The sequence below is a fragment of the Mirounga leonina genome, unplaced genomic scaffold, assembly GCF_011800145.1.
Source record: "Mirounga leonina isolate KUSES-001 unplaced genomic scaffold, KU_Mleo_1.0 Mir_153, whole genome shotgun sequence".
Lineage (NCBI taxonomy): Eukaryota > Metazoa > Chordata > Mammalia > Carnivora > Phocidae > Mirounga > Mirounga leonina.
In genome coordinates this window covers 9,915,052-9,938,208 of record NW_023270387.1, presented here as the reverse complement: position 1 = coordinate 9,938,208, position 23,157 = coordinate 9,915,052, and the positions used below count along the sequence as shown (strand labels likewise).

The following is a 23,157-nucleotide window of genomic DNA, read 5'->3' as shown; positions in this document are numbered from 1 at the left end:
GGGCACATCAGTGCCATGGGGCCCGGGGCCAGCCCCTCTCAGGGAGAAGCTGGCTGGCAAGGCGGAAGGGGAGTAGCTGCTGCCCCGGGAGCCCTAGCGATCAAAGCAGGGAAGGTGCTCAGGGAGGTCCACAAAGCACGGTAAATGCTGTGAGTGGCTGATCCGATGGGACCCTGCGCTCAGGGACTCCCAGGAAACTGCTACCCTGAGCTCATCCTAGCCAACGTGCCTTGCTTTCTGGAGAAGAAAGATGTTATCCAGGCCTTCCATTTGGACAACCCGACAGAACGTGAAAGGGCCTCAGATGTCATCCAAGCCAACCCTCCTCATTCTCCAGAGGAGGAATCGGAGGGGTTAGTCTGTACGAGGAGGAGCCAGGAGGCCAGCGCTGCTCCCTGTCCATGGAAGGCACCCCCTTCTATGCCGGGGCCCCGTCCCTCAGACACAGGGGGGCGGCTTCTGGGAGCTTGAATGACCAGGCGTTTCAGCAGGTCAGAGCCCAGCCAGAGCAGAACAGAAGCGAAAAAAGAAGCGATGTACACAGCTAAAGCCCAGATCTCTCGCCCCGGCTTGCCAGGTGGTCTGGAACACGCCATTCTATCCCTCGCTTCGGTGTTTTCTCCAGCACAAGAACCTTACCCTCCCTGGACATTCTCCCATATGCTCAGGCCCCAGGCGAAAAAGTGAAGCAGGGGGGGATATGTGGGAAGAGGGGCGAGGAGCTGGAGGGACGGCGGCGGCAGTGAGCGCACGGAACGGATCCCTGTCCGAGGGGCATCTCCCTGCTCTGGCTGGAGGCCGGAGCTCCCCAGTGCCCTCAGGGAAGCGGCTACTGGGCCCAACACCTGTCCACACACAAAGCACCAGGGCTCATGGGGCTCCCCCTGGAGTGCTGGGTGGCACGGAGGCCCAGCTGCCGCACAGCGCCTTCAGGAGTGTGACCGACACGGGCCCAGCCCACCCCCCCCAACCCCCATCCCTCCAGCCAGGAGCCGTTGCGTACCTGGGCTCGGCCGTGCACAGCTTCCCCAGAGCGATCCCCGCGTTCAGCTGCACGGCGGTCTTCTGCGCATCCCCCCCCGCGTGCCTCAACAGCACCTGCACAATGTCTGTCTTCAACAGGGGGGGCGCAGCCTGGGGCACCTCCATGCAGTTCCCCAGGCAGAGGGCGGCATTGCCCACCACCATCTCATCCTCGGAGCCGAGCAGCTTCATCAGAATGCTGAACTCTAGGGGGAGGGGAGAGAACAAGCATCTGTCCCTCAGAATCCCAAACAGGAGGCTAGCCACGGACGCGAGGGGCACAGGGAGTGTCCGTGGACACCGAGCGTCCCCAGAAGCTCTGGGGGTCATCACTCAGCAAGTATTTGCTGAGCGCTGTGAACCTCCTCAGGCCTCCTGTGTCTCCGAGGTCTCAGGAGCCCAGAGCAGTGCCCAGGGTGACACGGCTGTTGTGTGAATGAATGCTATGTGTCGGACAGGTCTGTCTTCCCTAAAGTCCCCGATCTTTACCCCTACACTCCAGAGAGAGTGACCCAAGCGGGGGGCCACAGGCCGGCTCCCTGTAGCTGCAGGGCAAGGAGCAGGACCCAGAAGAAGGGCCCGCTCAGGCCACTTCCCACGCATTCCAGAGCAGGTGCGAGGGCGAACATTAGCAGGCTGCCTCGCTGGGAACCCCGCTATGGATGCCGGCAGCCACTTTTAGTTACTAGCCTGCTCCGACGCCGGCTCCGACTCTGCTATCCTCCCAGTTCACTGAAGGTTGAAGGTGTCCCCCCACACACCCCTTGAAGGGCGAGAACCTGTGTTAGACCAGCCTAAGCAGAACACTTCAGAAACAATTTCCATTTACTTGGGGGGGGGCTGGTTCCCCGCATCGACCCCATTATCTCTGAGCCATGTTACAGCAGTTTTCAGCATGCGCAGCCGAAGGCTAATTAAACGTTTCCAGAACAGGGTGACACAGCGATCTTACTCAGTAAACACTGCGGAAGTCTAGGGAGAGGTTAACAGCACTCTGTCAGTCTCTCCCCGCTCCTCATCCCAGTTCCCTTTGCAGCTTCCAGGATGGCTGAACCTTGGGATGTAGGCTCCCCTTAAGGCATCGATCACTTACTTTTATCCAGTCTTATCACTTCTTCTCGCGCTTCATGAAAGCTATTCGTGCAGACAGCTAGTGTCTTTATGGCATATCGTGAGGCAGTCTGGCCCCCCGTCTGGGTTTCAGAATGAAATCAGAAAAAGGAATCAGTCCTAGGATTGTTCTGGGCCAGAAACCAGCGAGCAGCTGTGCTTGTGTGGCTTCTGGAACTTCTGAAACACTGCTCCCCTGAGAATGGCCCACACTTCCTGGGGAGCAGGCCAGGTCCCGGTTGGAGTGGTGTCATTCACGTCCCCAGTAACACAGCCCACAGCCTGGTAGGAATTCTGACAGGGCCACGGGCCTGTCATGCACACCTGGGTAATTGCCCGTAGAAGGCTTTACGAGTGAGTGGCTGAGGAGGGAAGGATGCTGTCGGCTGGCAGATCTACCAAAAAGACGGGAAGAGCACCCCACTCCCAACCCCATGTCATTTCACCATTGGAGAATGGGGACTGACTTGCTAAGGCTGTCAGGCTGACAGGCCTGCATGGAGAACATCACAAATCTAGATCATTTTAAGAGGTGATAACTGTCAAATCATAACCCTCAAAATCACCCAGTGCAGGGTCTTTAAGATGCGCATGTGCATCTTCCATGCATAATGCACATGCGTGTGCATATGATCAGCAGGCTCTAGCGGGTGTGCGAGAGCCACATGGAGTCTGAAGTCTGACCCACCATCCCACCCCCTCAGCGTTGCCCTGCCCCAGCAGCAGCCCCCCGACGGAGCACGCTTCCTGGCCCTGCTCAGCCCACTAACATGGTGGGGTGAAGCGCACTGGGCATGGGCAGCTCGGGCAGGGGCCACAGATGGCAGCCTGGTTACTCCCTGGTCTTCTCAGTGAGTCTACTCAACTGTCGCACTGACTCGCTCAGACCACGGGAGCATCTTGTGTCCCATGGTAAGGCTGCACCCTCCGTATCCCATAAAGGGACAGTCAGCACTCTCCAGGCAGCCGGGGAAAGCACAGCGAGCAGAAGGTGAGCAAAGTATGGGCCCGTGGGACCTTGTGGAAAGCCACTCCGACCGTCTTTTTCAGGGAAAGAAGCCGTTCACTGTGAAGTGAGGCTTGCCTGGTGAGTTGGTTTTATGGCTGCTTGTCGTGAACAACTCACTTATTTGTGCAACAATCTTACAATGATGTTCAGAGTGCCGTCTGGGGTGACAGGTGGAAGGAATCCTCAGTCAAGAAGTGTAACGTCGGGCAAGGGTGCAATGGTGGCCCCTAACTGAACACAGCCCTCCTTAATTCTGTCCCCTGGATGATCTATGACGCTCCTGGGAATTCAAGCGTGTGTACCCGAGCGGCTCACTCTACCTTCAGGAACTTAATCATCTTCTTCACCACTCCAGCTTTTAGGGCCTCCTCCACGATCTTCCGGGAGGAAGCAAGAGTGCGGCTGAGGACACCAGCAGCTCTCTGAGTGAAGGGGAAAGGAAAGATGATTAACCGTTCTCTTCAGAAACGCTGATGACCTTGAAAAGTCAGCAAGTAGCTTGGGGAGGCAAAAACAATCATTAGTATGGGGAGCAAAACCTGCACCTTGGTTTTACAAATGTGGAGTGGCCCTGGGACCAGCCGGGAAGCAGCGTTCATTTTATAGCTGCAGGGCAGGTCACTCCAAGGGCTGGAAACATGGCCTCTTGGCACACGGGGGCCTGGCTCACTTCAGCTCGACACACAATCGGCCAGTTCAGCTCTGGCAAAAAAAGTCCTGGACACCCCACAGAGCTCTGCAGGCCCTTTACCAGGTGGTAGACTTCTTGGATTGACCTCGGGGTCTCATAGCTTTTCCTTCATTCCTTCCTCCCTCCCTCCTTCCCTCCTTCCCTCCCTTCCTCCTCCTTCCCTCCCTCCCTCCCTTTCTTTTTTAAATAGCTAGCTGTTACTGTCTTATGGATAGAACACCATCTTGAATCCTTCCGAGGACACAAATGATAGTTATTAATTTTTTCTTCTGTTTCCTGTATCATTTCTATTTCTTTTGAGTTGATTTTTCTGTTACTCTTGGTTTTTCTATTTCTGTGTGTGGCTTTCCTGAAATGTCTGGTGACCTTAGCTGCCCATTTCTGGGCACATTTATGAAAAAGGCAGTACAAATATATTTGGGCATGCTGTGTTCATGGGGAGTTCGTTGACTGACAGGTGGAAAGGAGGCACTTCCAAATCCTAGAAAGCAAGACATTTTTCTCTGGCCTTTCAATTCCACGAGAGAAAGCAAGCTTGAACTTCCCACCTGAGGGATAGCTGCCTGGCTGCCAAAGCGTGATCCCCCATCTCTCACTCGTGCCCTGTGTGGTCCCAGTGTTGTGGAGTCTCCAACTTCTCCACGGCCTACGGGGCAGACCCGCATCCCCTATATCTGTAGACGGCACTGTTTCTTCCGCCCTGCCTCATGAATTATGCCTTTTGCAGCTATTCTCCATCTTCCAGAAAAGGGTTAAAATGATTAAAAAACTAACTGGTGACTCTTGCCTGTTTGTTTTGTCAATGCGTGTTTCAAACTTTGTTGTTGCTGTTCCCTACTGCTTTCGGGCTGATTTTAATGAGGTTCTCCCTAGGGAGAAGGGATAAATGTGTGTATTACCATATTATCAGTCTTGTGTCCCTCAGCTGCCCCCTGCAGGTGCTAGAATGTTGCTGGAGTTGACACTATAGATCTCTTTTGAGGCCCAGGAGAGTGGAAGAGCACGGGTCTCTTCTGAGGCCCTGGGGAGTGGAAGAGCACGGATCTCTTCTGAGGCCCTGGAGAGTGGGAAGAGCACTCTACCGAAGGACCAGAGTCCGCTGGTGAAGTGCTGCTGTGCTCCACAAGCAGGTCAGCACCGGACTCAGGCAGAGGCAGAGCCCTGGGAAGGTCTGGCCAGGAGAGTACTTGAAGGGTTAGCTCAGAACTACTGTAGGCCTCGCTCTGGTCTAAACCGTTCAGAAAAACCCAAGCACCTGAGAATAGTGGAGCTCACCAGTTTTGGGGTCATGGATCTTTTTTTGAAGATCTGATGAAAGCCATGATGCCTTTCCCATGAAAATGCACATACATTCAAAATTGTCTATACAATTTTAGGGGGTTCTGGGGAACTTGGAGACCTACCACACATTCCTGGAGTTCACATTAAAAACCTCCATCCTCTCATGTCTGAATTGACTTCAGGGAATTTATAGGCATACTAGCCCCAAACAGGACTCATCAGATCTGCTCAGAACCTTTATTGTGATCCTGGACCCAGTCCCCAGTCTGTGTTCCTTGAAGGGCTGGTTTCCAGACCTGTTGGATGTCCCCTAATTGTTTCTCTAAGCACCAGGGCCCTAACTTAATAGGTGGAAAAGTTGGGGTGATTACTTATGTTAGTAAAGAACACATCCTAGGATGGCAGCAAACAGTCTGATGAATCATACTGATGTTCTCCTAATACTCTGTGTTAACCATAGGTCTTTCTTGGCTTTCTTATCCAAATGTTAGAAACAGAAATGAGAAAGCCATCCCAGCATGTATCTCTAAGGGGACTAAAACCATTATGCATAAACAACTTCAAGGATCATGGGCTTCAAAATACACGCCTGGCTTTCTTGACTACAGAAAAAAAGAGATTCTAAATAAAATCTTGTGGCCTGTCCAATTTGCACCAGGATATCTTGGAATAGGACAAATCAGATAAATTACATTGTATAAGTTGGTAAGTTGCAAACTATACAGAAAAGAGATTCTTAACTTGGGTCCATGGACTCTAGGGGGTCCACAGAGGGGCACTGGGTGGGGGCGTCACCGAATCCCCAGGAACAACAAAGGAAGTGGTTTCTGGATTTCCCTGGGAGACACTTACTGTCAGGATCCCTCCATCTTGGCTGTTCAGTAGAAACATGCACCTCCTGCTCACCTCCAAGGCCCAAACCTGCCATGACAGGGAGAGAGGAGGAGGTCTGAATGGCCTATTAATGTGAATCCATTATGGAGCTTCTTCTGAGCAAACAGAACTGACCTCTCGCTCTTCAGCAGGGCCATGCTCCGTCCATATTTCCCTCACAATCCCTTCTATCACTCTTACATCTTCCCACGGCTGTCTCCCTAACTACAGGGCAATACCTTGAGATCAGAGACCATATTTTTTTGACTTTGTAAATGCAGAACCTAGCACCATGCTCAACACATCCATTTTTTGGATGAACACCTGAGTGACTCATCTATTTCTCGGAGGAACAAAGTGACAGAGCATCTGTCCAGCATTCCCCGTTCCCGCCGCCAGGGTTTGAGTCCCTGTGCTATATTCTCTTTGTGAAAATGAGAGCAGTTCTAGCAATGGCACAAGCCTGGGGTGTCCCAGGGCTCCTAGCAGGGAGGAAAGAACACCGCACCTCACAGACGATGGGGGACTGAAGACACAAGTTCATCACAAGTCCCAGGAGTGTGTACAAGACCTCTCTGAACAGGTCCACATCCTCCTCACATCTGGCCTTTGGAAACAAAGCAAAGTAATCAATGACCTTTGTGCCCTGCAGCTTTTCATGGCCATCTCATCCCCTCGACAATGGCCCCAGCATTACTTACCCTCCCTAAATTGTCAATGTCATGAACCTAGCGGATGTTGGAAGATCAGAGACCAGTTCCATGGATTGGTGTTAGTGTAGGAGACTGGCCAAGAGTCTCCAGTGCTGTGCCATGTCACTCTGGTTCAGCCTGGTCCGTGAGCTGCTGACGTGGGTAGTCAAGCCAACTCCACCAGAAAATCCTTCAGACCTCTCCAGGGGGGCTGAGGCTTGCCCTGGAGGGCGCTGTAAGGCTGGCCACCCATAAAATCCAAATTGTAGAAGGGATAAGCCACTGGTGCCGTACCCTCAGAAGTTTTGGAAAAGCCAGATAATCAACAAGAAGGCAATGCTCCCAAAGCAGGGAAAAGACGAATTCTGACTAGAAAAATTACAATACCATGAGGCCCAAGCAGGCCTCCCGGAACTCTTCAGAAGCAGACATCTGTCTTCGGATGGCGGCCTCAGCACTGAGGTTCCCCATGAGGGCAATGCACCGGCAGAGAGCTGTGGGGTTGGTTACCATGGGATCTCTCTTCTGAAAGCGAGTCAAGAGAAAAAAAAGTCTGCAGAGAGCAGGCAAACAATGCTGGAGCAATCTCTAGGGGCGTCTCTCACTCTCAAAAATGCCTGGGAACCAGAGAGTATAATGTCACCCAGGGGCATCAGTGGGCTCACACTGACACCAGGATGGAGGCACACAGAGGGGGAGACCCAAAAGCACTTTAGCCTGGAATAGAGGGGCCTAGGGCTTCACCCTGGGGATGCCACCAAGCAGCTGGGAGAATGTGGGCAAGTCTTCTCCCTTCTCAGAGCTCCCATTTCCACATGTGTGGAATACGGGAGTGTGGATATGCTCTCAGATCCTGAGACTTCTCTGGCCCCCTTGGGACAGGTCCCCGTCATAGCATGCTCTCCTAGGAGAACCCCACCCTGCTAAGTCCTGTGTCATAGGCTCAAATTACCACTTGCCCTCCTGGTGGGGCTGACTGCCATTGAGAGAACAGGGCAGCCCTGCAGTCCTTATGACGGGTATTAGGGTCAGAAGGGGACGGACTGGGACAGACCCCCTCTCTCCGCCTTCACCTAAGACGCACAGTCCACATCCCCTTTGTCTCCCCCGTACCGGCCCCATCCATACGCCATCTCCACCTGTCCCGACGGCAGTTGTTTTAATAACTGAGAATTGTGTAAATTCCAGCTGTGAGTAAATGACTAATCAACCTGAGAGACGACAGGAGCCCTGGAGTGTAAACTGTGTTTGAATGGCTCTGCTCACGTGCCTGAGAATACCTGTCACGGGTGATAAAAGTGAGGGGCTTGCTCACCAGAACGCTTGTGAGTGCCAGGAGCACCCCTGGAAGGTTGGCCTGGAACCAGACTTGGAATCTGTTGAGAAAATATTCCCATGATTTATTTCTGCACCGCATAAACTAGAACATGAACACAGAGTCTTGGACAATGGACCAGCCTGTCACAAACTCTGGGCCCATGTGATCTGCAGCATGCACATATGGTTTATTCTGAACCACCCCCTCCCCCCCACAAATGTCACTGGGTATGTAACGTGGCTTTAATTTTTCTAAGTCAGGAGAATTGCCTTTGATGTTAAACAACAGATCTCAGATGGCAGCTTTCTCAAAGCAGAAGCTGCTGGAAGCCCTAGATTTCTGCCAAGCTGACTCGCCGCCACCCCTGCCCTCCCCTTGCTCTGAGCCTGTGTGCCCTGCAAACAGGAAACACAGTGCAAGCATGTTTCTGGACCACGGTCGTGGGGAAGGCCCAGAGGCACACACGTCTGCTCCTGCGAGGGAGGCTCTTACCTGTTCCCAGCCCATGCCAATGGCCTACGAGCACAAACAGCTCTGTCTCATTATATGGCCATTTCTAAGCAAGACACCCTAAAGTTTGTGAGGAAATTTAAAAACAGACAGAAGATGTACTTAAAAAAACCCTCAAGAATTACGAAAATCTAAGACGCTTGCTGTTTTTCCCAGCAGCTGGTGGAGATGGGGGGGTTACCCACAAGGCCACTGGTAACCCACGGGGAGGCTACCTTCCACTGTGCCGTCATTCAACACACACTTGCTGGGCAGTTCCTATTAGGCACTGATGAAGGGAAAGAAGCTTCTCCACTACCTAGTAGGCTTGTTTACTGTGAGAGGTACTGTTTGAAGTATGCTGTTGCTTCCAAACCCATCGAGGACTGGGTCCCCCTGCACGCAGAGGGACAGGAGTGGCCAACTCCAGCCCCCTGCTTGGAAGGCATCAGCCCTCCTACGCAGTGAATCTTGTGATGCTCAGTTGGCCAAGCCTCCCTTCATACTGCACATTTTTAAAGATCAGACAGTTTAACAAAGGTTGAAGAAGAAATGTCAATTTCTGGAAATAAAAATTACCTTTCTTCCAGAGCCAAGTCCGTGAGTAGTCCCATAGCTGAGTTGGCCTCCTTATCTGAGAAATCAAGAAATGACACCAAGGCTTCCAACAATCTGCAAAAATCCATAACAACCTCAGAGCGGGCTGTCCTCCAGCTGAGAGCATCCCCAACAAGGAGACCTTGCAAAGAGACCAGGAAGGAGTCTGCGTGTGGGTCAAAGCCGAAAGGGTGGCCTCGCTATGTCCTCCTAGGAAGCCCAGATCCCTGCCCACCCCAAAGACAGAGACAACCTCCTACGGGAATGGCTCTGCCACTTAATGTTAACTCCCAGAGGGTTGAACAGTTTTAACCAAAGTTCATTGACTATCAGATGTCAACTGGGGAGGAATCTCGAGTGCTTCTGCCACGTGACTCTGGCTCAGCCAAGTTCAATCACATAAGTGACATTTAAGTGGCATGCTTACTAACCTGCTGATGACTAAAGTGGGAGGGAGGGCCCCCTAACGAGGTGGGGGATGGAATAAGGATTCAACAAGATTTTGACAGGCTGCTGAATATGTCAGATGAAATTTAATAGGGTTAAATTCAAAGTCCTCCACTTAGAGCTGGAAATTCTATATAAGTGATAAAATGGGGAGACCTGGTTTATGCCCGGTTCATACAAAAAAGATGTAAGGGCTCTCAGCCAACTGCAAACCGAGTCTGAGCAAACGGTCCGCAGCAGCTGCCCGAAGGAGCTAACGCAATTTTGGGCGGCTGCCCTAACAGACTGACTGGCACCACTGGGAGTCCTCTGTCTGTCCAGCCAAACCGTCCTAAGCACCTACAGTGTGCTGAGTGCTGTGCTTAGTACAGGGGCGCAGTGCTGGGCTCCTGGTGACCTACAGTGACCCACGTGTGTTCACTGGAGCGGGTCATACCGGAGGCAGGGAATCCGACTGGGGAAGAGCTGGAATGGGCCAGACAGTAAAGAGGGAGGGATTCGCTGGGGCAGGGGCAGAGGGAGACACCCCGCTGGGAAGAGAGAGGCCTTTGCGAAAGCCTAGAAGGGCAGGTCACAGATGTCCGAGGAGAGCCAGAAGGAAGGGAGTCCAGATGCTGAGGAGGGAGAAGTGACAATACACCATCTTCCTACAGGATTCTGGCTTATGCAACTGGGTGGATGAAGTGCCACCTATGAAGGCAGGAAGTTCAGGGAGAGGTCCTGGTTGGAAGAACCACTGGCAATTTCAGTTAGTAACGCTTGTGACGTTGAGATGGACATGTCCAGCGGCAGAGGGAAGGCTCCGAGCACTCAGAGGACTTACACACGATAATTAAGGCCATGAATGAAAAGAGGGCCAGGAGTAGGATCCCTGACTTGGAAGGGTGACGGCATAAGGGGAGCTTGTGAAGGAAGCCAAGAAGGATGCACTTGGGGGTAGGAGGAGGACCAAGAGGGGCAATGGTCTGACAGCCACACTGTGGAGTTTCACGAAACGTGGTAGTGATCCACAGGACCCAATGCCATTGGGCAGTTAACAATAGAGGCAGGAAAGGGACTATCAGATTGGGATTTTAGGAATGGACTCCAGTCACCCCCATCTACACTACTGGATTTATTTGGCAGCTTGTTCTAGGAGGGATGTGAAAGTCAAATCATCTGAAGAATGGTCAAGGAAACCAGGATGCTTAACCTGGAAAAGATCAGTGTCTTCAGATGCCACGAGCACCGGAAAGTGGGAGATTTGATGCATTCTGTAGGCCTTGAATAGACTGAGCCAAGGCCTCTGCGTAGGGAGCATGGGATGGGGCAGGCAGTCTGTGCCTGGTGCAAGGAGATAGCTTTCTATCAGTCAGGATGGAACAGGATGGAACAGGATGAGCTGCCCTGGGAGGTGAGATCTGCATCTTTTCATTGGCTGGGAAAAGACTCCCAGTCTATTAGCTGTTACAGCGCCCATCCTAATCAAATGGAGAAAAGTATAATGGGCAATGCCGGAATCTCCCCTGGAGGGCATCACGCACAGGCCATAGTGGGGTACCCCACAGGGGACACGGGCACTGGGTGGGGCAGGACCAGACTGTTTCTGTGGTACTGGGTAACTCCAAGCTGCTGCAAATCCCCAGTTCCTCAGAGGTATGCTCTAGTGTTCCTGCTGTCAGAAATCATGTATTTTGTTGTTAGTTCAGATTCTTCCTTCAGCAATTAAATCTGTTTTCTTCAGTCTTGAGGATGAATGCTAATGAACCTGAAGTGTACAGAAGAGGAGGTGGCAGTCTTAGATCATCTTGGTTTTTGTCGGGGCCCCTGGGTGGCTCAGTCATTAAGTTCCTGCCTTCGGCTCAGGTCATGATCCCAGGGTCCTGGGATCGAGCCCTGCATTGGGCTCCCTGCTCGGCAGGGAGCCTGCTTCTCCCTCTCCCACTCCCCCTGCTTGTGTTCCCTCTCGCGCTGTGTCTCTCTCTCTCTGTCAAATAAATAAATAAAATCTTTAAAAAAAAAAAAAAGATCATCTTGGTTTTTGTCTTAGGAGACATGAACGACTAGGCTTCCTCTCCAGGTGAAGAAACATACATCCTAACTGTTTCATTACTGTGGCAGGCGCCGTTTGCTGGCTAATCCCACAGATACCCTGCTATCCCCCTTCTCTCCTGCTGACTCTACTAGAGAAGCTGGAACCACTTTTCCAACCAGGGTGGGATGTGACACAATCCTGAGCAAACAGAAATAAGCAGTAGCTTCTCTTGATAAAAGGGACAGATCTAGCTGCTGGTAACCTGTCTTAATGAGGGATGTGATACTTGGAGCTGCAGCAGCCTTGTGAGACCATGAGGGAGAGATCAAGAGAAAGACAGAGGGCTTGACCCTGATATCTTTAAGCCACTGAACTGGCTGTGGCCATCTGCAGTCTTTCCTGTTCCGTGAGATAAACAAGACCAGCTTCTCCCGATCAGGTATTCTGTAAAACGCAGCAGGAAACGTGACTGGCATGCATGCATCACTTCTGTTAGGCTTCATCAGGAGTCTGTGATACAGATGAGACACTGTCAAGGTTAAGCAGCTTTCCTGGGCCACGTACATAGAAGGAGGCAAGCAGAGGATTTGAACTCATGACTGCTTGCATTGAAAAATCCAGCACTTTCCACAAAGTGACACTGGCCCTCACTCGGTTCCTGTCAGTACTCGTTTGCCCCTTTGACTTCTCACAGGGGGGAAAGCATTTTAAGAGAAAAGTGATATGTGTGTCTCTCTGGGAGGTTGTGGGACGTGTGTGCAGCCTCAAACCATCTCTCTTCATTTCAGAGAACACAGGCTACCTCTTTCTGGTTTAATCTGAGATGGACATTAGTGAGAATGGTGGGCATGAAGGTAATCGGCAGAGGTGTCTCTGACAGTCTGGAGACAAGGCAGGACTGTGGGAGATGCTCAGAAATGCCACTCTCCAAAACAATGGAAAATTTCAAATGAAAACTCAAACAAGTCAAAGACAGCTGGGGGGCGGGGGGACAAGGAGGAAGCTTGGGACAACCACAGCTACATTTACTCAGAGAGGCCAAAACCAAATGAAAAACCATGAGGAAGACATCGAGGAAGTGACTGCAGTCATCTGAAATGTGAAATGTGCTTTTGAGGATTTAACTCTAACAGTCCATCTGCTTGTGTGGGCTGAGCTTTGGGGGGATGCCAAGCCCCCGCTTGCGAGCCACGGGGGCCGCGGCAGGGCTGAGAGCGGGAGGGCCACAGCGCGGCTCAGCAAGCCCCCGTCCTGAGCACGACGGACCTCCCCGCTCCGGGGGACGGGCCCCGGAGGTCTCCATTCGGTCCAGGAAAGACCTGCCAGGATTCCGGATTTGGCTGCTTCTCTTACTGGGAACAGAAGCAGGAGCAAGCCTTCAGGGCCTGGGAGACAACGGGGTGAGATTCCCTGGTGATGTGCTGCAGCTTCTCCCGCCCCATCTGTGAAATGGGCTCATAACGCTTATCTTGCCTCCTTCCCAGGCTGAGAGGAGATGAAGTGAGGTAATAGTGAGAAGAATCGGAAGCCAACTTCTGTTTTCAGATTGTGTATGAAACACGTATAAAACCCGCTGTGATCCTTGCTCGACTTCTACCAGGTGGAGCTACACGGAATTGCCAACACTCAACTCTTTTGATATAAAAAATGGTAATTTCACACGTAGAAACTAGTACTATTTCAACTGAAAAGCACTGGAAGGCATCACTGGGGTTCAGTAAATTTTTTATCAAGTCTACTCAGGGGAGAGGCACATTCTGTTTCCACGGCTGTAAACCTTGGAAAGACCTACGTGCAAAAGTGTTCCAGATGCGTTTATTTACTTCTACTCTGCCTTGCTCCAGAAAGGCTTGAAGAACATGCCAACTCAGAGAGTGTCACCTCGAACAGGAATGGAAGAAGAAAAGTGTGGGCAGAAAGAGGGCAGAGCCGGACGGAGGCTAAAGGGGCAGGAGCGAATGACCTAGTTCAGAGCTGGATTCCCAGTCTGGGTTTGAAGGGCTGCCATTTACACCACCTGTAGTATCCGTGAAAGGGAAACCGGTCAGAGAAGTGAAAGTGCCTGGGGTACTAAGTTCAGGCAGGAGCTCGTCCCGGAGGTCCTCCCGAGGGAGTGCGCTCCTTCCTTTCTGGTTTGACCCTTAATGGAGTCTGACGGCCCCTCTCCTGCTGGAGGTGTGGGAAGGGGACAGGCAAGTGTTACCCTGGCAGGTGACAGTCTGAGAAGCCCCAGGGAAGCTCCCGCCAGCAGAGTCCTACCGGGTCCCGTCAAGGTGGCTGATGATCAGGCCCCGTCCGTGGCCCGCCTGGGCGAGCTGCAGCAGCAGGGCCAGGCTCTGCTGGCGGACGATCAGAGCCCTGGCGGCCAGCAAGGACGGCAGCAGCCGGCCCACGTAGGGGTGCTGGAGTAGCAGGCGCTGGTTTTCCTCTGCAAGACAGGGGACGAGCACCTCGTGCACATGACAGCGGTTACACCACTTGTCTCTCCCACCATGCCACTGGGAAATCCAGGTCTCCCCCTCGTTTGAGAGGCAGGGTAATAAAGTGTCAGAGCACGAGCTCTAGAACCAGGCTGCTGGGTCCTGGTGACCAGGGGCACGATCGTGGCTGAGTCGTGAACTCCCGTGCCCCTCAGCTTCCTCGTGGGTGAAACGAGGAAGGCGGCTGACGTGCCGGAGGTGTTAGCAGGGCTCAGGGAGTGAATACGAGCCGGTGCTTAGAACAGGGCTGGCTCACATGTGGGCGCCACGTAGCGTTATTCTTATGCTGCAAAAGGAGCTCACTGGAAACAATCCAAATAGCACAGGAGTACAAAGCTGACCATGAAGGGCCCCTCCTCTCGTGGCCCCTCCAGGTAAGCTCATTCCTTAAAGCAGCCCCCCCACCCCCACCTCTCCTGTGAACACTGTTAAAAATATGGTCCACCCTACCCTGTCTCGGCTTCCCTCTCCCACTCAACAGTGTATCAGGGACAGAGTTCCATGTCTGTAACTTTATAAGCATCCCCGTGTCCTTTTGAAAATCTTCTCTGTATTCACTGAGTTGGACATACCCAGATTTCATGGATCTGACAGAGCATGTGCATCAGAGGCTGTGTGTGACCATGTTTGTTCTGATGTTAACGAAAAACGTGACCCCAAGGTTCACTGAAACCGAAGTCGGCGCAGGCTGAGGAAATCAGGGCTGCAGGGAGAGCGCTATGTCTGGTTCACCGGAGTAAAAGCTCGGTCACCAAGCCCTGCCTCCCTCCCCCTCATGTGTGTGGGGGGTACGAGATCACCACCCCGGGCCAGTGCAGAATCCCACAGGGCAGTGGGGCGCCCTGATAACCGCACTCGTCTGAGCCTGATTCCCTTCAGGAAAGGGTCCCCCTCATTCTCCAGTCCTCTGCAACTTAAGATGATTCCCTCACTCTACTAAATCAAGGGGAAAAGTCGTATCATCGCATATTCAGCCTGTTATAGTTTACGAATTGCCTCCACGAGCTCTGTGGCTGGCTTCCCACAAGAGCCCTGTGACAAGGAGACCCAGATGCCACTCTCCCCATTTTCGGTGTTTTCCGTCCATGGTTGGGTCTTTCCCTATGAAAACACGACTTTTTTAAAATGAGGGAAATACTTACCATTTTTATTTACATTTACTACTTTACAAAAGGGGTAAGAGAGATTGTGCAGAAACTTAGTGAACCCCAGAAAATGCTAATATGCAGAAAGGTAAATAAGTGTGAACAAGGCCGGTAAGCGTCGTGTAGCATCTACTGTCCCAGTATTACACTGATCGGTGTCATAAAAAAGATGTCAGCAGGGACCATCATAAGTCTCCCGACACTGAAACGGGTACTGCGGTCAGCAAAAAGGAAGGACACGTTTAGGTGGACAGGACAGGAACAGCTCTGTCCACTGCGCTGCCATCGCCCAGGGGATGAGACGGCTCGTTCTGCTGACAGTGACTTTGCCCACCGTCAGGGCAGCTGTGAGGGAGGTACAGATGTGGCCGCAGCGCAGGCCTCGCTTCTGACCCCGATGCTCTCTGGGGGAAGGTCCGGACGTCACCTCCCTCGGGCCTGGCCCGCGGGGTAGACAGTCCTGCCCACGCATACGTACCCACAGACTATGGACGAGGGTTAACGGCGACGACCCGCACTTACCGTTCCCCGTGCACACTGCTTGCCAGAGCCTGAGGACAGACACGCACACCATCTCTTCCACTGCATCTTTTCCTGCCGTGGAAAAGCACCTAGAATGGATGAAGGACGGCAACATTAAAACTGGAAAGTAGTCCTGACCTTCTTTTTGGCTGGCTTTAGCCCACCTCCAGACTCCTCCAGTGCGGGCGGGTTGAAGCAAGCAATGTTTTAACACAGAGCCGCAGGTCACCAGGACCCGTGCGCTGGTCAGCACTGAACCTAGAGCTCCGGGACAGGGGTGCAGGCCGAGGAGGCGGGGCTGCATGGAGGGAGGCTGCTGAGCCAGGGCCACGGGCGACGGCCACATGGTGACCGATGATGTGGTGGGCCAGCAGCCTACGGAGGGCTCATGGGCCCCCATACACACCCAAACATGTGCTGGTGACCCCCACCCATGTCAGTGTCCTCCTAAGCCTGAGGATCCAGCGGATCTCGTTTCTTGATGTGATCAGCAAATTCCAAGAGAGGAAAAGAACAAATGGCAATCTTGCCCAAACTGATGGGAAACCAGAAAAAAGGGTCACTTCTCGGACTCTGCAGTGTCTGGAGGGACCCCGGGAAGCGTGGCTGACCTCTTCTCTCTCTGTGGTCAACTGTGGCCAAACTCAAACTAGCGGAGGCGCAAAGCCCCGCCCCTTGCCAGGGCCACCACCGCGGACTGAGGGACAGGACCAGCCAGGGAAGCCACTGCCTGTGTGACCAGGGATCTTTCATGGGGGATTGGTTGTCCTTCCTTGCTCTACTGCTGACTGTCTTTACAAACACCCCTACCTTCTTAGGACCTTATTCTCGCTGATGAGACTGAATCCATTGTGTGTTCTGAATAAAGTTCGTTCTGTGCCTGGAATGAATTCATAAAAAAACCACGTCAGACTCCTGAACGGTCTGGCTGACGTCTAGCCATAACAGAGCCAGCTGTTGATGAGAAACCCACTATGGAATGTCAAGCTCACCAAATTAACAGATTGGGCAGAAACAAATACCTTTACGTTCTGAAACCTACAGCTGTCATCGGCCACTTGTAGCCCCAGGGAGAGGGACATCCTGTTCTGAGAAGGGGAGCTGGGCCCGGGGGCCCTGTCGGTTATCTGACAACGCATCACTCTGTCATCTTTAGAGAGTCTCCAGGAGCTGTTCAACCTCCGGGAAGAACTAGCATATCCATCTGTTCTTAAATATGATTTTGAAGCTGTTTCTAGGCTCTAGAGAGGAACCTATACTCTTCAAGAAACTAGTGAAGGGGATATCTGAGCGTCCTCCATCCTACACTACAGGGAGGTCAGAGATCCCATCTCTGCACACACAGCATCCTGTCACTGAGTACAGAGTGCTTGAATCCCTGATATCAATGTTTGTAAGAACCGGTAAAAAGAGAACGGTCTCACCAGCAGGAGAGCTGATATTTGCTCTGGAACGACTTACATGTCCTAAGAAGCCGTTACATGTAACTGGGGTGAACCTTGCAGTTTATCTTACAAAATTCTGTCTTCCGTTCCTCCGTGGTTGGGGGGAGCTGTGTCAGGGTGGGATACGGTGTTGGGGCATCCAGGGGGTATGCAGGGAAACCCAGAAGGTGTGCAGGCATGTGGACGATGTGTGGAGCACGCGTGAGGGGTGATTATGTGTGGTGTGTGCATATGTGAGTTATATACATGTGGTGTGAGTATGTGCCATGGGTGTACGGCCTGTGTATGTGTGTTCTGTGTTGCATTGTGTTTGGGGCGTCTACTGCGCATGTGCTGAGTGCACGCGTGCTCTGAGGGGAGGGGGAGCCGGGGCGGGGGTGTATCTCTTACGTGGCCTCTTCAGTCCTGACATTACAGCAGATCTTCAGTATGTGTGGAAGGAAGGGACATAGGGATTCTCTGCCTCCTCAGGACTGACTTCTACACTGTCCCTTTACACTATATATTCACGAGGTCATATGCATCTCGGGCTTACAATCCTGCATCATTTCAGTCAGGATTTCAATCCCCCCTGCATAGAACAAGGGGGTCTGATCGGGCTTGCAAAGCGTCTCCAGGAGATTCTTGACTGTCACAGCTGTGTTCTTCCCCGAATCCAGCGATCTGTGGGCTTCCTTCTCTTGAAGGTCTGCTTTCTCCCGGAGGTTTACTTGATTCAGGTAATCTATAAAACAAGAAGGAAAAGAAAAGAGAAACAAACAAAACCCTAACGGTCAACATCATGACACAAAGAGTCACCTTTGTTGAGGATGCGAGGTTGAGAGGCGTGAAGCATTACAATCATTCAAACTTGGCTTCAGCAGGGAAAATTTTAGGAAGGGTGTACAGTCTATGCCCAGGATTTTAAACCATCTTCGGGATTCAAGGACAACATTATGCCCTGCCTAGAAGGCTCTAAGGGACGATGGTGTAGAAAGGAGGAAGGCAGAGGTCTGAGTGGGAGAACAGAGAGGAAAGAGGAGCGGGCAGCCTGCTAACAGAGAGGGTTTGATGTGGCTTTGAGGCCAAGTGCGGAGAAGGTATGTGCCGGAGCACAAAGCGAAAGTGGAATTCAAACGAAGGACACCAGCAGGAACATCCTCACCTTTCACCTGGGTCTGAAGCTGGGGGTTTATTTCTAAGATCTTCTGATAACACTCTCTAGCCTGGAAAAAAGAAACAAGACCTTGAAGGGTGGTCAGGGGGTGAAGGTGATTATAGGAAAGACACCAGGCACCACGGGGCTGGGCTTCATTATTTCCTCCCAGCCTCCTCCCGATCCCAGCGTAGGAGGCAGGCAGGGGGAATGCAGCATGCATTTGACATTTTGTTTAGGCTTCTCTGGTTCTGTGGGGCAAGAGGCATTATTTCAGAACTTATTTTTAAAAAATAGTGTTATCAGATCCAGCCTGTGATGGAAAAATATCCAGTCCTAAATTCTCGTGGATCATGCCTGGCTGGTATAGGAATAATCATAAGGTGATTGCAAAATTTAGATATGATATTTGCACTGAGAGAGAACAGGAGGCTACTTGTCAGATATGCCCACAAGCAGTCGGGAAATAAATGAAGCTGGAGACACTGTTGACAGAGACTTTTGGGAACAGGAAAAGCGAAGTGCCTATGTAAATACACAGGGCTGCAAAGAGAGCCTATAAGGGGTCCATTCACTGGCCATATATGACTTGCAAGAAAACTTGAGAGTGAGGGCCTCTCCATGAGGAAAGTGCTGGAAAGTTTCTGAAAAAAAGAAAGATTCTAGCTTGTGGGGCATGTTACTGGGTTTTGAGCAATACTGTCCTCAGGGGTATTAAGAACTCTGCCCAGTCACTGAGGGAAAAAAAGCACAGAAAATAATGGCTCTCAGCTGTCCTGAAAGCTCAAGGCTCATCCAAAAGATTAGGGTTAAAAAATGAATGGAAGAAAAAAACATCACATAAAAGAGACTAGTGTTGCGGGACAGAGGTATACACATCAAACATGGTAACTGCTATAGACTGTTTGTGTCCCCCCCTCCCCCAAATTCCTATGGTGGAACCTAACCCCCAATGTGATGTACTTGGAGGTGGGGCTTTGGGGAGGTAATTAGATCATCAGGGTGGAGCGCTCATGAGATTTGTGTCCTTATCAAAGAGACCCCAGGGACCTCTCTTAACCCTTCTGGCTATCTATGAACCAGGAGGCAGTTCTCACCACACACCAATCTGCTGGTGTCTTGATCTTGGACTTTTCAGCCACCAGAGCTGTGAGAACTAAGTGTTTGCTGTTTAGGCCACCTGGTCTCTGGTAGTTCTTAGAGCAGCTCAAAAGGATGAGGGCAGTGAACCTGTATCCAACCCCTTTTGAACCCTAGATCTAGTCTATTGGCAATTCCTGTTGGCTTCACTGTCAGTATATATCCAGAATCCCATCATTTCTCACCACCTCCCTCAACACCAACTTGGCTCAAGTCATCATTACACCTCACTTGGAAAGTCTGTTGCAATAGCCTTCTAACTAGTTCTCTGTTCTTTGTCTACTATGTCAAGATATATTCTCAATGCAGCAGTGATCCTTTAAAACGTGAGTCACATCATTTCACTCCTTCACTCAAAACCCTCCAATGGCTCCCAGTTCACTCAAAGTAAAAGCCAAAGTACTTCCAAAAGCCTGTAAGGCTGTAGGGAATCAGTCCCTTACCATACCGCCATCGTCTCCCTGACCTCATCACCTATCATTCTTCTCTAGCTGACCCTCTGATTGGACGGCTCCTTCATTATACAGCCACATGGCTTGCTCACTTCACTCCCTCCCTTCCTGCAGAGAAGCCTCCCCTGACCACTCCTTATAAAACTAATCTCACCTTCGTTGCTTCCTGATTTCGTTTTCTCAATAACACTTATCACTAACCAACATACTACACATCTACTTATGTGGTTCCTGTCTCCCGGCCACTTCTATTCCAAGAATGTAACTACCATTAAGTCAAGGATTTTGTCTTGTTTGCTACTGTATTCTTATTGTCTAGGGTAGTGCCAGAAACATAGAAAGTATGCATACATATTCACTGAGTGAATTAATTACCTGAATGAATGAATGAATGAATAGAATTTGGTGGCGAGGGGAGGGTTAACATTTTTTTTTTTTTAGATTTTTATTTATTTATTTGACAGAGAGAGACACAGCGAGAGAGGGAACACAAGCCGGGGGAGTGGGAGAGGGAGAAGCAGGCTCCCCGCAGAGCAGGGAGCCCGATGCGGGACTCGATCCCAGGACCCTGGGATCATGACCTGAGCCGAAGGCAGTCGCTTAACCAACTGAGCCACCCAGGCGCCCACATTTTCTTTTTTCACTTTTCTATTATTTGACCTTAGTACAATAGGCCTGTATTACTTTTAGAATTAAAATCCAATGACGAAAATAATTTTTTTAATGTATAATAAGAGGCAATTTCTTTTTTAAAATACGGTATCTTATAAGTGGAAAGACATCCCATGTTCATGGATTTGAAAGCTTAATATTATTAAGATGGCAATACTCCCCAAACTGACCTACAGATTTAATGTAATCCCCATCAAAATTCCATCTGGCTTCTTTGCAGAAATTGACAAGCTGATCCTAAAATTTGTATGGTAATTCAAGGGACCTAGAATAAGTAAAACCATCTTGAAAAGGTAGAGCAAAGCTAGAAGACTCACACTTCCCAATTTCAAAATTTACTACAAAGCTATAGGAATCAGGACAATGTGGTATAGACATAAGAATAGACATATAGATCAATGGAATAAAACTGAGAGTCCAGGAATAAACCCATGCATTTATGATCAATTGATTTTTGACAAAGGTGCCAAAATTATTCAATGGGAGACAGAACAGTCATTTTAACAAACGGTGCTGGGAACACTGGATATCCACATACAAAAGAATGAAATTACATCCCTTCCTCACACCATATGCAAAAACTAACTCAAAGTGGTTCAGAGATCTAAATATAAGAGCTAAAGCCATAAAACAGAACAAAACACAGAAGTAAATCTTGGATTAGGCAATGGTTTCTTGATATGACACCAAAAGTATAAGCAATCAAAGAAAAAATAAATAATTTAGGCTTCATCAAAATTAAAAATTTTTTGTGCTACAAAGAACACAGTCAAGGAAGTGAAAGGGCAACACAGATAGTGAAAAAAATATTTGAAAATCACTTGTCTGATAAGGGACTTGTATCCAGAACATATAAAGCACTGTTTACTTAATATAAAAATGCAAATAACCTAATAAAAAAATAGGCAAAGGATCTGAGGAAACATTTCTCCAAAGAAGATATACAAACAGCCAACAAGCCACAAGAAAACAGACTCAACATCACTAGCCATCAAGGAAACGCAAATCAAAACAACGAGTTATGCTTCACACGCACTAGGATGGCTGTAATCAAGAAGAGGTAAGTATTGCCCAGGATGTGGAGAAACTGAAACCATATACGGTGGGTGGGCATGTAAAATGGTTCAGCCACTTGGGAAAACACCTTGGCAGTTCCTCCAAAGTTAAACATACAGTTACCATAGGACTCAGCGGTTCCACTCCTGGGTATATACTCAAGAGGACTGTACACACGTCCACACAAGAACTTGCACGTGGATGTTCGTAATAGCCCTAATGTTCGTCAACTGAGGAAAGGATAAATAAAATGCAGAATATCGATACAACGGAGTATTATTCAGCAATAAAAGGAATGAAGTACCGATAGATGCTACAACATGGATGAGCCCTAAAAACATTATGCTAAGTGAAAGAGACCAACCACAAAAGACTATATCTTGTATAATACTATTCATAGGAAGAGTCTAGAATACACAAATGCATAGAGACAGAAGTAGATTAGCGGGTGCCTCGGGTTGAGGTGGGGGTGGAGGGAAGCAGAGTACTACCAATGGGTATAGGGCTTTTGGGGAGGTGACAAAAATGTTCTAAAGCTGTGTATGATGATGGTTGCACGTCTCTGTGAATACAGGAAAACCCACTGAACTGTACACTTTCCACAGATGAACTGTTTGGTATGTGAATGATATCTCTCAACAAAGCTGCTGTTAACAATATATAATATCTCAGCGTGTAAATGTATCTGCATGGTTACTTTTGGGTGGTGAGATTATAAGTGAATTTTGTGTTCGTCTCTCCGGAGATGCTCCTCCTGGGGCCGACAGAACACTGGTAGAAGATACTGCAGAAGGGATTCCCAGAGCAGGTGGGGCTGTCCTGGACGACACTCAACATCCTTCCCAACTCAAAGATTTGAAGAGTTACCTTGGAAAATTCTAAAAGGTGGATTAGTTCCTAATCAACTTTGGAGGAACATGGTCCTTCTCTGAGGCGATCTGAAGCATCGTTCTGTGATCACACGTTCCCTTCCATTCCTCTCAGAACTTACCACACTGTAGTTCTTCAGGGCCAGGTGGGCTTTTCCCATGTGGAAATACGCTTTTGTGCATTTTTCATCACACTGCGTAAAAGAGAATGACTGATCAGATGTTTCAGAAGGTTTGAAGTCATGAGCCACTCCCCTAACTGCCTAGCTAATAGAGGGAAGGCAGAACTCGTGTTCTCAGGACAGCTACCAGGGTTGACAATTAAAACTTTTCTGTGCATATGTAGCCAAACTAATTGAAGCCTGCAAGGAGCTCTCTATCAAATTAATTAATGATACTTGCCAGTTTTCATTTCCATTTAATGAGACTCAATCAGGAGACAAACCAGAAACCCTTAGTTGAGAAGAGCTCTTGACCTCACCCAAATATCAGAATCACCGGGGATGCTTACCAAAACCTGGAAGGCCACGCTGAACCCCATACCAATTAAAACTTATACTCTGGGGTAGGGCCCAGGCATCAATAATTTTGTAAGATCCCCAGGAGACATAAGCACGCAGCCAAGCTTAAGGACCATTGGTTTATCAGAAGAGAGGAACATTTACTCTGGGTAAAGAGCTGAGGTCACTGTGACATC

The 23,157-nt window shown here is 50.1% G+C and overlaps 1 protein-coding gene across 3 annotated transcripts in view; it reads right to left on the bottom strand.

The window, feature by feature from the left end:
* Positions 1 to 23,157, bottom strand: part of TTC12 (tetratricopeptide repeat domain 12) — a 43,404-nt gene that overhangs the window by 188 nt on the left and 20,059 nt on the right. For all 3 annotated transcript variants that reach the window (XM_035008964.1, XM_035008965.1, XM_035008966.1), the window contains 14 exons: positions 22,583 to 22,654; positions 18,281 to 18,341; positions 17,672 to 17,860; positions 16,502 to 16,571; positions 15,692 to 15,780; positions 13,804 to 13,972; positions 9,066 to 9,158; positions 7,995 to 8,055; positions 7,067 to 7,204; positions 6,496 to 6,594; positions 5,967 to 6,035; positions 3,463 to 3,564; positions 2,117 to 2,216; positions 1,004 to 1,229 (listed from right to left, as the gene is read on the bottom strand). In XM_035008964.1, coding sequence (XP_034864855.1) covers positions 1,004 to 1,229; positions 2,117 to 2,216; positions 3,463 to 3,564; positions 5,967 to 6,035; positions 6,496 to 6,594; positions 7,067 to 7,204; positions 7,995 to 8,055; positions 9,066 to 9,158; positions 13,804 to 13,972; positions 15,692 to 15,780; positions 16,502 to 16,571; positions 17,672 to 17,860; positions 18,281 to 18,341; positions 22,583 to 22,654 — 1,538 coding nt within the window. The remainder of the gene's footprint in view (positions 1 to 1,003; positions 1,230 to 2,116; positions 2,217 to 3,462; positions 3,565 to 5,966; positions 6,036 to 6,495; positions 6,595 to 7,066; positions 7,205 to 7,994; positions 8,056 to 9,065; positions 9,159 to 13,803; positions 13,973 to 15,691; positions 15,781 to 16,501; positions 16,572 to 17,671; positions 17,861 to 18,280; positions 18,342 to 22,582; positions 22,655 to 23,157) is intronic.